This window comes from Manduca sexta, chromosome 25 (assembly GCF_014839805.1).
Source record: "Manduca sexta isolate Smith_Timp_Sample1 chromosome 25, JHU_Msex_v1.0, whole genome shotgun sequence".
NCBI classification, from domain to species: domain Eukaryota; kingdom Metazoa; phylum Arthropoda; class Insecta; order Lepidoptera; family Sphingidae; genus Manduca; species Manduca sexta.
This window is the reverse complement of record NC_051139.1, coordinates 9722442-9736840: the sequence shown is the minus strand read 5'-3', so window position 1 is coordinate 9736840 and position 14399 is coordinate 9722442. Positions and strand designations below refer to the sequence as shown.

At 32.8% G+C, this 14399-nt stretch overlaps 1 protein-coding gene across 2 annotated transcripts in view; it reads left to right on the top strand.

Moving 5' to 3' along the window:
• The window catches only part of LOC115449023 (semaphorin-1A), a 34907-nt gene that overhangs the window by 10448 nt on the left and 10060 nt on the right, over positions 1-14399 (top strand). The window contains exons 1-4 of one of the 2 annotated variants that reach the window (XM_030176738.2): positions 4915-5216; positions 12051-12197; positions 13798-13894; positions 14112-14163. In XM_030176738.2, coding sequence (XP_030032598.2) covers positions 12107-12197; positions 13798-13894; positions 14112-14163 — 240 coding nt within the window. In that variant the 5' untranslated portion in view covers positions 4915-5216; positions 12051-12106. Of the gene's footprint in view, positions 1-4914; positions 5217-12050; positions 12198-13797; positions 13895-14111; positions 14164-14399 lie in introns of those variants that run through there. The other variant, XM_037442622.1, reaches the window with a different exon arrangement.

Here is a 14399-nt window from a genome sequence, read left to right as displayed (position 1 = left end):
ACCAAAATACGATATCGTTAAATTATCCGTAAAAATAATAAATATTTGTTACATTGATTCGTAATTCTTGTTTTCTAACATCCATAAGTCAATTCATACACCTTATTAATTTTGACTATTTCCTTTTGCCATTAATTAAATAATCGTTTCTTATGCATTCTTTCTTATTATCTCGTCGTAGCTTTGTCATTTACATATAAATAATAATTCGGACTGTAAATTTTTAATGTCTTACCTCTTCTAATTACCTCATTTCTTTTATTTGGTAATTAAAACTAATTAGTATATAAGTTCGAACTTGACGAACTTAACTTTGCTACATTAATCACAGATACTAAATTTGTGATAGTAAATTAGCTTTTTTGCTGTTAAAGTACATATTTATGGTTTTAAGTATTTTTTACATGTCCTGTTTTACTTGCTTGATTCTAGGTACACCGGAAGCACTCTATAGGTTTTGATTCCTTGTGAAGTCACAAAAGATGTGACAAACAGTCATATCTCACAATCGCATTGACTTACAAGATTGTATTTTTCACCGCTGAGGAGAATATAGACCCGGATTTTTTATATAAATTTTCACATATTTCTACGCGTTTCTGTACAAAAGGGTCTTGACAGACGAACAGATGGATGGTTCCTTTTGAGTAACGGAACCCTAATAACAAAACACAATGTCACATCAATGTTAGAAAAACCCGCATGAAATTTTTAATATAAGTGCACATATGTACTGATGACTTATGACATGTGTAATGTTTATAAATATAAGTTATAACCTAAGTATATCTAATTTTAAATTTTCTAAATACGATAATGGCCATAATAATTTTATGGTTCTATTGCATAGTAGTTACGTACGGCTTTACCTTCTTTAACATTACTTTTTGTATTTTTTCATGATAGTTTTAATAAAGAAACGATTTAAATTTATTGCTAAGATCAAATTTCTTAAATACTTAAAAATAAACTTAAAATTGTTTAGTAACAATTATTTAGTTGATATGTTATTTTTTTCAATTTAATCGTCACATGACGCGTGATATTTATTGACTTTAATAACATATCTTATACTGAAAAAATAATAGCCTTAGCGGTACCGCCTCGGACTCAGTTTATATAAATAAATAGACCTACTCGAAAGTGCTTACTTAGCATCCACGATGCAATAAATAAGGCAATTAGGAAAAGGGATTCTATACGAAATTCAATTACGTATGATTTTTTTTTATTATACACGCGTGATGACGTGATCTCGATGTCGCACGTTAAAAGAGCACACTCCAGGTGAAATTGCGGCTGACCGCCACTGACCCCGTGCCAATTACGCGGCCATTAGTGCGCCGAGTACAATACCTCACCATTAAACGGATGTTCAGCTCGGCGAGCCTAGCGGCCGCTCAATTTGCATTTGTTTGGAACTAGATCGTCTGCGCGCGACCGCACCATGCTTTATATCACCTGTTATAAGCTATACCGCCACAATATGTCGAGGTTTATTTTAATCATCTCACATAATACCGCATGCTCGCTTTAATGCTTTGATTGTCGCTGTAGCTGGCGTTTCATTGTCCGGTTTTGTAAATCTACAGTGTTGATAAATAGTGGACTGCAAAGGACGAGAACGTACAACGTCGCACCAACTATTTAACGGAGCGCAATAAAAACTTGTTAAGATGTTGTGCTGTTATTTGTGTCGTTACGTTCTATTAAAACATCCAATTGAACGGTTCATTATTGTGATCATGCTGTATGAACAGTAAGTAGTCATTAGCTACTAAACATGGAGGTACAAAGAGTATTTCTTAGAAAGAAATACCTAACTTTTGTTTTTCTAATAAATTGAATACACACCGGAATAAACCATAGTTCAGCCTAAAAATCTTCGGAGAAAACGTAAATGACATAAAAGAAGTTAATTTTCCTTACTTTAAAAGGCTAACATATCGACATCTCTATGTTATTTACGACCAACTCGTTTAACACAATTATCAAATAAAAATTTAGTCTGGCCAATAAGTACACAAAAACGTGCCAAAAAATTTATAATTTTAGCGCAATGAACCAATAAGACGGCTATGTCGATGACAAATAGCGCGCTTTACGTACTATCTGAGCGCTCTGTCGGGAAGATGCAGCCGTTTCTCGAAAGAATGAATTGTCGAGCGGTGTCGTTAGCGCAGCTCCGTCTAGCCGATATCTTCCCCACCACCCTTCTTGGCACACGGAATATCCCGGATAACCATTATCGTTTTATCGAAGATACTACAAGTCTGGACAACTTTTAAAGTGTTTATTTTACAACGTACCCATTCGCCGCAATCGGAAGTCATTCAAACTTGTCCTTTGACATAATATCGCCTGCATAGCATGAAGCGTTAGGTAATGAAAAGTTTAAAGAAACCTGCGAACTTTATAATGGAAAATGAAAAATCAAAAAACGTATGCATATAATTTGTTATATTATATACATTTCAAACTTTGTATGCTCGTTGATACCGCCAGTGCAAAGACGCTGTTCTTACTGTTTGGTACAATAGCCGTAGATAACGACGTCTCAGTGAAATATATTGTCCTGGCTTGTGGCGCACTCGGCACTCGCACCCACACCCGCGCTGATATGCAAATAGGCTCCGGCGAGATCGTAAACCGTTTCATATCAGATAACGTAATTCGGAGCTAAGTTACACCAAGTTAAGGCAACGCGAGCACAATAACTTTCCAAATAAAATGTTTTTTTTATTTCGCAAGGATAACGATATAAACTATATAACTTTCGTGCTGCACTGAATCTATGTAGTTTAGGGTCCATTTTATCATATGCTAAATGGGTGGCTGGTTGTGACAAATGTGCGCGATAACCCTCAGCGGCGTGCCCGCCAATCGCATTACCTGCTCTTCCTATCAACCATCTTGGCCCTCTTCTTACTTATCTTCCGTAATACGTTATACTAAACCGAGATGAGTTTGTTTAGCCATTAGCTAATAAACTCTTCCGGATACATAGTGTATGGTACTTGGTACTAAAATTTTCGATAACTATTTTAAGTTTTACGAAATTTACTCAAAATACCTGCACATCGGTAAGCATTTAGTAGGGGGTGATGTTTTGAGATCATAATTAAAGAATAAAATTTGGTAGAGATGTTGGTATTTTGGTAGAGATGTTTGACTGCATGTTCTCTTAAAACAAAGACCTTGATAAGGAATAATTAATTATGTTTTGCCACGCCAATTTGACCCTGGCTGCATTTTAATTAGGTAACGCCTGTACACCAAGATAGCCAACATGCGAAGTTGTCAAATGACGCGTAACATGACTCGATGACTACATCGAGTACCTGTAAGGTATTATCAACTAGACATTGTTTTCCTACGATACCTCAACTAGCGCGCACCACATGTCGCCCATTAACTAATGCTTAGTGAATATGATACTTATTCCCTGTCGTTACAATCTAAAATCAAACTTAACAATAAGACGCGTGACGTTGTTCGTTAGCTAAGTTTTGACTTAAGATTTTTTGCATGAATATACCGCAGGTAGAATCCCAGGTAGCGCCCCGCATATATTTCTGCCACAGAAATATAAAAGCGGTCGGTTTTACATTTCTGTATTCATTCATAAGCATAAAATATAGCGAAGTCGAATCTCACAAATTACAATCTTTAAAATTTGCATTTTTCTCAGTCTCCCTACTTCGCAGATAATAAACTGCTCGTGGGTTTTAATAGAGCTTCCAGTGCTAGTCAACCGAGAATTTACGGCACTTTTCGAAATATAGGAACGTTAACTTACAAACTTTATTTAAGCTGTAGGTAATTCTACAGAGAGATAACGCAACTTGAAACAATACAAATTTTAATAGCAGTAATGGTGTAAGTTTTTTAATTGTTGCTAAAATCATCTGATCTCTAGCTCCAATACACGCGTGATAACTTTTATGAAAATTTATAAAGTTACATAAAAAAGGTATTCTTATATTATGGTCTTATGCTACGATAAGCCTATAAAATCAATTAGTTTTAAGTTAAATTTAAAGACCCAACCCCATGCCACAAAAATAAATTGAATATACAAACTTCCTTAAATATTAACACTGTTTATTAAATAAAACCTATATTACACCAGCGAGTATACAGTAATGTCTCTACCATCACCCAAAACTCCGCTGTTCTTCGCAGTTTATTTGTCCGAAGTAAAAAATTCACTTGTACTTAATTACACTTTACTTTTTAAAATCACTAAACTTGCCTAAATACTTAAAACTATAAACAATGAAGTGAGATTTCTTTGTACATTTCATACGAATAACACCAACACTTAACATTTCTCGAACAAAATCTATCCCAAATTGTGAGACCCGTCACATCTACCTGGCTAGCGAGGGGTGTTCTCTATAATAAAGAAAATAAACTGCGACTGCCACATGTGCCTATTGGTCCCTCGCTCAAAATTTATCACTTTCAAAATAATAATAATAATATTAGCTATATAATCACTCTAGATAAAAAAAATATGCTACATACATAGTGGTATTTAGCATATCTCTTTGCTTCCTCTTCATTTATTTAAGACGTATAAGCGACTAATAACATTATTTATGTAGTACTACAGTACAAATACATATAATAAGGATCTCGATGTACGGGATAATGAAAGAACCCTTGACGAATATTAAAAAATTGACGTCGCAGGACGGAGATCTCATAATTTTAAGACGTCAGAGTAGGTACGCAATACCTACGTTTCTATTTTATGGCCCCTCATTTGAAAGCGTCAATACAAAACAAAAAATAGTAGAACTGGCAACGTTGTATCGAGTAGTAAACGTGGCATCGGCGCACGCGCATATTGAAGTAGAGAAGCCTGTCGGACAAGTTTGGGCGGCGAGATGGAGGGGCGACTCTACCGCGACTCGCACCAGTACCCCCGCCGAGTGCGACGCGATACCACGTCACAGTGCTGCTCGCCGGCACAACGGTGGTGCTGCCATTGTAGAGAGAAACACAGCTCTACCAATCAGTTACACTATCCCACTTACCGACCGCTTACGACCTCCGAGATTTGTGGCTGGTTCTGTGATACTTTCGTGTTTACAGTGATTGTGAGAATATTTATGGAATAATTTTGTGTCAATAGTGTTGTTGAATGTATAGTGCATAATGCAATGACTCCGAAATTGGATTGCTTGGATTTGTTTAGCTTACAATTGGTGAGTATGATAATTGTTTAGTCTGAAAGAGAAAATAAACGTGGATGGACGCCATGAATTGTGCAGACGCAACTAACTAAACTTATAGATTTTAAAATAGGGGAGCGTTGGAGAGCGCGCGTTGGTTCATTGTTGACACAGGGCAAGTTAGTAGCAGCCGAGCAAGTAGCAAGCTCGACAGGCAAGTTAGTGGCTCTATGCGTCAAACGCTGTTAAAATCAGTCCTTGATTTAATGTAGATCCTTTGAGTATCTCATTCAAGTAGCGTTGAATAAATAACGTTTCAAAGAAAGGACTTCATTTATCATTGATAATGTACTACGCATCAAGTTACCAGTATTTTATATATATTGATTGCTTGTCATATGAAATTTTATATCTTCATAGTACTTATGTGATGCAAAAAAATTATATAAATATTTTTTCAATATTGCTTTAATTTTATAATTAGCAATAATATATTATGATCTAACTAAAAATTAAGCAAAAACCTACTAAACAATATAATATTCTAGATGCTACCTACAATACTATGCCATAGAAATGATTACAAACTAAAACATCTGCTAAAAATACTAACAATACTTCATTTTCAATATACCTAGAAAAATATTTTCCTCTTTCAAGAACAAAATTAGTCTTCGTGTTAATCCTTTGGGAATTTACGGAGATATGTTTATAACTCGGAGTAATATAGGTATTTCACATGTATAAAACCCGGTTTAAGGAAACCAATTTATTATACAAACAATTAGCAATATCAGTCCTTTTGTTTATTTCGTGAAATCTAAATTATCCACAATATATTCAATATACCTACTATTTTAACGCTATTTATTTTTTCTCATTCGATGACTACTATAGGTTATATACATAATTATATAATTTTAACTATCACGTGGTATTTTAAGTATCGTTCAAATATCAATGTTTATTATAACTATGCAACAGTCACAGACAACAGGGAGAACATTTGTATCTCCTAGGATTAGCATTATAGCATTGACATTTCCAGGGACATACATATAGAAGTGTGATAATTATAAGTGTTAATAATAGACTCAAACTAGCTTCCAAATCGCTTAGTATGCACAGCAAGCCAATAGAAGCTAGATATTCGATCGCATTTAACGAAAAATAAATGTTTGTGAACCAGACAATAAAATTTTTAATACTACCCAAACAACGCAACAATCCAATGTCAACGTTGAAAATACAGTCCCAAAAAACATAACAGGTAAAATCACGGCTAAAGAGAACAAATACGCGGGTATATCAGACTTATAAGTTAACTTCGTGATTCACAACACATAAACATAGATCGTATTTATAAATAGAAATCGAAGAAACAATTACTCGAGTTGTATCAGAAGTTTAATGAATGGAAGACATTATCAACATCCTGCGTAATTGTATGCGTCATATGATAGTAAATTAGTGAACAGGCCGATGCTCCAGATGCAACGCCACCGAATATTACCCGCGTCTGACGCTGCAGCCAAGAGACCATTGGGTCAACGAGCGCTGTAACGGGAATTTATTTACTTATCAAGACGAAATTAGCCAAACCAGTTAGTGCTGTCGTGTATTGTTTATGTTACGCGCTAAGTTGTTGCTATACACATAATAAGTCGAATGTTTACGTAGATATTGAATAGAATATATTTATTTAAATTTCGAATCGACATTAAATTCAAGAATCGGTAATGACTTATTTGATTTTATAATGACGACGACGATTTATAATCATTTATTAGCAAAAATTTATGTAAGTATAATACGTTGTTTGACACCATTTGGAATTTAAATTAGCTAAACAAACGAGTCATGTAGAAAAAATGTAACAATACATAAATATAAGTAGATAAATTATATAACAGCGAGAAATAAACACGCAAATCGGTTCTTCTCTAATAATAGAGAAAAAAACTTTGAATAATTACTGTCGCTACAGTGATTCATAGTTTCAAAGTCTAAAGTCTTACTTACTTATAGAAATTATACTTTTATTTCTTCAAATGGAAATAAACATATTATATGTATTCAGTATTTTTCTTAGTTAAAATTTACGTGATTTTATTAATTGTTTCGTTTTGACATTAAAACTTCATGTTAATTTATTTCTTAAAATAGATTTCAAGAACTTAATTTCTAGGGAATAGACTTTATCTCTGCTTCTTTATTCATAGAAAAGAAGAAAACGTGCATTACCTACATCGACTAATATGTTCAAACCACAAATTTCTCTAAAACACTCGTAGTGGTATTTTCAACTAACCACACAACAAGATGTCCATACCGTTTCGATACGCTAGCATTATTGCATGCATGAAATGATGAATAAGAGACACGTCATGACTAAAGTATTAACGTAGAATTTATTTATGCTATGTATCAACGTAATATCACGTATGCACGATATGAACACAATGTATTGTTTCAACATAAATACAGTACTTAACAATGATATGCGTTTTTTTGTACTAGTTATAATATTATATATTCGATACTATACTTAAGTATATAACTTATAAGTCTTGGTAAAATAATAAAAATAAAGAAACTTATACACAAGGAGTTGTAATACCTTAAAACTGTAATCTTATCAGGAATAAAAGTAATGTAGAGTCGTATCATGTTTAGTGAAATATTCTTTAAGAATGTATGAATGATTATTTTGCCTTTTGTATGAGGATTATAAAGTACAGACGACATAGTCTGTGTATGTGTGCCAACAAAATATTATGACTATAACTAATGACTTGAAAGAAACGTTATGAGACAGCATATTTAGAACCATAATTAGAATAAATTAACATTTGTGCTCAACATAAAAAAGTGAAACATTGAAGCAAATTAATGAGTGTGTGTTTAAAAGAATTGTTAATGAGGCAGCCTCATTTAAACAGATTAATTATTGCTAGCTATAATCGTACCTAAGAAAAGTTCACAACTATTGCTTAAAAAAGGTACCCTGGCTGAACATGTGCCATGGGTCGCCAATTTTCACTCGCGTTAACGTACCGAGTCTTTTCACTGATATTCAAATAATAATAAATATTGATAGTAGTAATTTTTTATTTAAAATGAGGATTAAATATGGAAAACGGTGGAAATATCGATACCCTTATTTCAGCTCATACGAATATATCGAGTCGTATTTGATTCCTATTAAAGAGCTTTGGTCTGTAAATGTCAAACAAAGAAGTATGAAAATAATATTATTAAAGAAATTTAGAATATTATGAAAAGTGTTAACTAAAAAATAGTAATAGAGTGAGAAATATGAACAGATGTGGCATAAAATATTATACTATGTATGTCCAAAATGATCTATAAACTTTGAAAAATACTTAGTAACTAATTCTTCTTATAACCAATAAAATGAGAGGGGTGCTTCCACTGTAACATTAGATTTTCCATAAACTCTTTTAAACTGAAATTATTACTTATAATAAGAATTATATTTTCTTTTTTACAGCAAAATAAAATTGATGAAGAGTTACACACAATATATAATTTAACTACCTTACAAGCTTCTTTCTTCTATAATAATGATATCAGCCCTGTATTATATACTTGCCCACTGCTGAGCACGGGCCTCCTCTACTACTGAGAGGGATTAGGCCTTAGTCCACCACGCTGGCCTAGTGCGGATTGGTAGACTTCACACACCCTCGAAATTCCTATAGAGAACTTCTCAGGTATGCAGGTTTCCTCACGATGTTTTCCTTCACCGTTAAAGCAAGCGATAATTCACAAAGAATACACACATAATTTATTAGAAAAATCAGAGGTGTGTGCCCTTGGGATTTGAACCTGCGGACATTCGTCTCGGCAGTCCGTTCCACAACCAACTAGGCTATCGCCGCTTAAAATAATAGCTTCTATACAACATTAAAATAATAGTAGTGAATAAAATAATCATTCCATAAACAATTAATTTTCGAAAGCCATTTAGATAGCCTCACGAGAATCTGAACGTGCTCAGACTTTACTTTAGCTTCCCATAACAATGAATACTTAACAATCAAAATACCTTTGAACAACGACAGATGGAACTGCAATATCTCACCACGATTTATGAAAATACAATTCTATTTTTCCGATCCCCAAATAGCCAATAAAATCAATATTCATTCAGTACCCAGCCTACATAAATACGCTGTTGCTATTTTATCGTTCTCTTAAATTTATTAACATAAAAGAGTATCTCATAAAAAGTTCCAACACGTACAGAGTCATCCCGTCTATCGATACGATAAAATATGTCTCGTTTAAAGTCATACATTTCAGTCGTGACATCGCCAGAAGCGGCAATAAATCTCACTCTGATATGGAAAAATGGCGAAAAATTGCCTTTTATCGTCTTAGCATAGTCCTACTAGTCACATGTTAAACCGACCCGTCGCTACACCCTCTTTGCGGATATATTTATTGCAGCCGACATAAAGAAATCCACAGCTTCCCAAAAAGCGTGGGATTAATGTAAGACTTCGTCACATCGCTGGTAGCTCAGGGCTCAAGTGTCAACCGCGTCTATGTAATCGCAGACTTATCGTGTTTGCACGCACACTGCGCCAGCATATAGAGCGTTGCAGCGACATAATCCAATGATGAACTCTGTATAAAATGTACCTATTTATTCCATTCGATGCCTTATTTGTTTAGAGATTTCTTTGTTTGTGTCATCTAATAAATCTAAGAATATGCTTTAAATCTATATCACAGAAAATGTACACAGAAGTATTATTCCCGAATCGCAAATACCCTTATCATATTTAAATCAACCAATCTCTTACATACTCTTTTTTAATATTATAATATTATGAATGATGGTATGAGTATGAAGGAACTAATTGCAAATATTATATGATATTTATCTATAGTTTAATCAATTATTAACATCGCATTTAGTATTAATGACATGTGTTTACCTGAAGTAAATTTAGTTTCTTTTTCATTCTTCAATATCATAATATTATGGTAACTTGACATTGCCTTATGTTATTCAACAAAAAATATACCAAGAAGCAGTACTGGAGCGCACTGGCGATTTGTTTCTCACGATCACAATAATAGTTATAAAAATGTATAAAAAAAGAATAGGAATCCTGATAAACAAGTGTGGATGTGTATGTTGTGTGCGGGCATCTCGTGTGACTGAGAACCAGACCTACCCTGCCAGATACGATGCGTGCACTTCGCACCATCATTACCGACTGAGCCACTTTTAATTTTGTCATTACAGTTCACTCTTGTCAAGGAGTTTTTACTGTAATGATTACAGAAAAATTTCGTAAAATATAGGGCATTTAAAAGCACTTAAATATTTTACCATATTTATCTCACGTAGAAGTAAAATATTATATAATTCATATGTTGGAATTTTTGTGGTTTACCATAATTTATAATTTATTTAAGTTTATTTATAATACTGTTTGTTTCCGCTACAAAAATAAATGTTTGGAGTATGTTAACAAGTAACTCACACACATGATATTTGTTAATTTGTTTGTATTATAATACAATAGCACTCATTCATTGAAAACGAAATTGTTGAAACTTTTGTGTATTTAAAATTTGGCAATGACACATAGAGTCCTTTTTACAACTCGACAAAAATGAATAATTCCTAAACGAAATATAGACGGTAGATTTATAAAAAAGTTTTTGCAAAAAATAAAAGTTAGAATCGTTTTAAGATTCAAGTCTGGAATTGTTACACAAAGAACTGTTTATAAAAATCTCCGCCATCTGTGACAACTAGTTTTAAAGAATTTAACTCTCATGAAAGCTTATAGTTTACTTACAGTGAGATATAAATAAAATATTATATTTATCTTGTTTTACATTTAGACTGCTCAATACACGTTAAAGCGAGCTCAAATACCTTTTAAGTTTATATTCAAAAACTATTATTGTTATTGCATTCCTAAGTTCATTAGGATTCATAAGCACTATACCTATTGTAACTTAATGATAAAACTTAAAAACAGCAAGAGAAAAACAAAATGTAAAAAAAAATAGATGATGTTCCTTTGATATTCATATTTTACTTTTCATTCATGTAATCCATAATCATTTTATTTAAATGCGGAAATTTGTTGAGATATTTGGATAGTTTACATGTTAGCGTGTTTGTTAGAAGTATACGCGGAAACCTTTAAATGAATTTAAATGAAAATTGTCACATAGATAGATGAACACAAGAAAAAAATTGGCTATAATTTCGAAAAAGTTTATTACATAGACGACGCTAAAAACCTAGTTTAAAATGAAATTCTGACTCCTAATTAAGAACTTATCGTTGTGATCTATCGAATAAAATAGTACACAGCCGGAATAACGATTTTAAAATCTTGATTTAGTCTAAACTTGACATAGTATTTTCTTCATCTTATTCTTAATCATACGTTCCTAAAATTTTGTTCGCCTTTTTTGTTATAAATACGTAGTTTTACATTTATATTTTACTACATTTGTTTTTTTATGTCGACGAGTAATGAACCTAGTTTCACACATGAACATCTAATGAGGCAGTTATCGCCGTTCGCTATTTGTACATTGTGATCACTCAAAGATAACATGTTACACTCATTCTTTCGCGGCAACAATAAAACAACAAAACAAATTCAACTACGCATAATTTACAACAAGCAAAAAACGTGTGTACGTGGAGGTTACCTAATTGCAGTTAGTCATCATAAAATTATACTTACACATATACTATACAATATTTAATGTACATAAATGTGTATACCAGCAAAATGATACTAAATACTCATGTCGCTGTGTTAGAACATTTAATAACATGTGTTCAATTCATTACAGATAAAGGAAAGGAGAGTTGGAAGATGGCGGGCGTAGAGAGGACGTGTTAAGTCAAAATGGCCGTCGCCCACGCGGTCCTAGTATTCCTAGCATCCACGGCACAAGCCTGGATGCCGGATTCTAATGCTCGCATCCACGTCAAACATGGTGAGAGACAGTTACTGATCAATCTAAGATTAATTTACTAAAACAATTTTTTGAAGGATATTAATAGCAAACCTGTAAAATACTTAAAACCTGTAAACAATTCGGAGATCTCAAGTTTTCTATTATTCATAACAAAAGAAAGAATGTTTATCGATATCACAACGAAGCACTTACAATCTACTTTATAGAAATTGGTGTGGTTTACACGGATGTGTTAAATACGTTAATATTTAATGTGATTGATGGCAAGATGAGTTTCTAGTTAAAAATAAGGAAAAACACATTACATAAAGATGACTACACCACATCTATAATTAAGTATAATGCTGTTAAATTAAGTTGTCGACCAAAAAGCGGCGGTATGTGTCTCAATAGTAACTCATATTATACCGGCTTACCTAATTACTTTGTCGCACTACGTTTTAAAAAACTAATATAAGAATAAGTAGGAGAGAACACGTGTGCTAGCAAACTATTCCAACAGTTAGCATAATGGTGCTGCGATAATACGAACTTCCGAACATTTTAGTTCGAACTAAATAAAGCAGACCACAAATTAGTGATTCCGGTAACCAGCACACGTTGTTCTATTAAGATTTGGTAAGGATTAGATAAGATTGCACATTTTTTCACCACACACCGTGAATGTGTCGACCTAAACACTCCTCATCGCAGCTGCATCGCTTCCAGGAGATAACGTTTTAATGATGAGTAAAAAATAACAGGTTATACTTAGAGAAGCTGTAATAATTAATGTTATGTTTTTATAAAATCAGAAAAAACTATTCGTTGTTAGACAGACGATACTTGTGGCAAGTGTGGAACGATAAGATACGGATGTAACCTGAGAACCTTGCACGGTTTTCATGACGCTTTGTTTTGAAATCGCGAACCTTTATTGCTCTTTAATCGTATCATAAAACACTGGTGCGATTAGAACATTTCGATGAAAAAAATAAATCATAATATAAATACACATATAACGTGGACGAATAAAGGGATATGCGTACTTTGACTCTTATGTACCTTTAATTTGTTTTATAGTATAATTACAAAATAAGATTTTGTCGTTTGTGTATAATTTATTCAGAAAATATATCGCTGTTTGGTTATATTAATAACAATATTATGTACTTAACTAAAACATGGGAATATTTTCAAAAGGATTATCAAAGCATATTTTATACATAAATTGAAGAAAAAAACATTTTTACGTATCTACATCAGGAAATGAAATTTAAAATCATTATGTTTCCAAAACGAATCCTCACACAAATATGTGCGGCAAATACAAAGAATATTGAAAATGTACAGCAACAAAAATATAGTTAGAAACTAAAATAAAGTCGCCAGAAAAGACGCCCGGATAGCTATGGCTAGCCAGGGATGGCACGATATAGGCATATTTTTTTTTATAATGACACGTTAAACAATAAAGGTTGGCAATTCTTATTCTAGTATTAACTATAACTCTATAACTTTAGAAATAATTAGGCCACATATCGTTAATGTGAGGTCATTAAAAACTCCAAACAGAAAGTTACATAATTATAAAATCGAAGTCGTTCATGCTAAGTTTTAATGAATTGGTTTGTTACAGGCGATGAAACTTCAGAGCAGTTCGTAGGCAACGCGACGGCACCAGACCACTTCCGTATTTTAGACAAAGATGACTTTTCCATTTTAGTTGGTGGCAGGTGAGTGTAATTCTCGAAAATTAGAATAATCAAGTTATTAGTTGTGTTAATATTCTCGTAGTAAAATGTGTAAAATACATTTAAAATATACACCCAATTTAATATACGCGAATTCAGCAACATCAGTCATTCTTAATATTTGAAATGACAAATCCGATTATTATAAGATTTTTTATAAATATCTATAAGTATTTTATATTTTTATTTATTGTTACAGAAACACAGTCTACAATTTAAGTCTCTACAACTTGAATGAAAATGTTGAACAAGTAAGTCAAGTAACAAATCCTTTTTTACGCTTCTGCATGAAACTTTTATATGCATTGATAATCTAAAATAAACCAGCAAATCGATAAAAACTTACATAAATATTATAGCAATGCTATCAGTTATATATCAAAAATAAAAAGTTTGCAACAATACGCAACGCTATCAGTTTTGAGCAGACAGGTAGGCAATCTGTAGCCTAAATTGATACAGAACAGATTTTGCACTGATATATAAT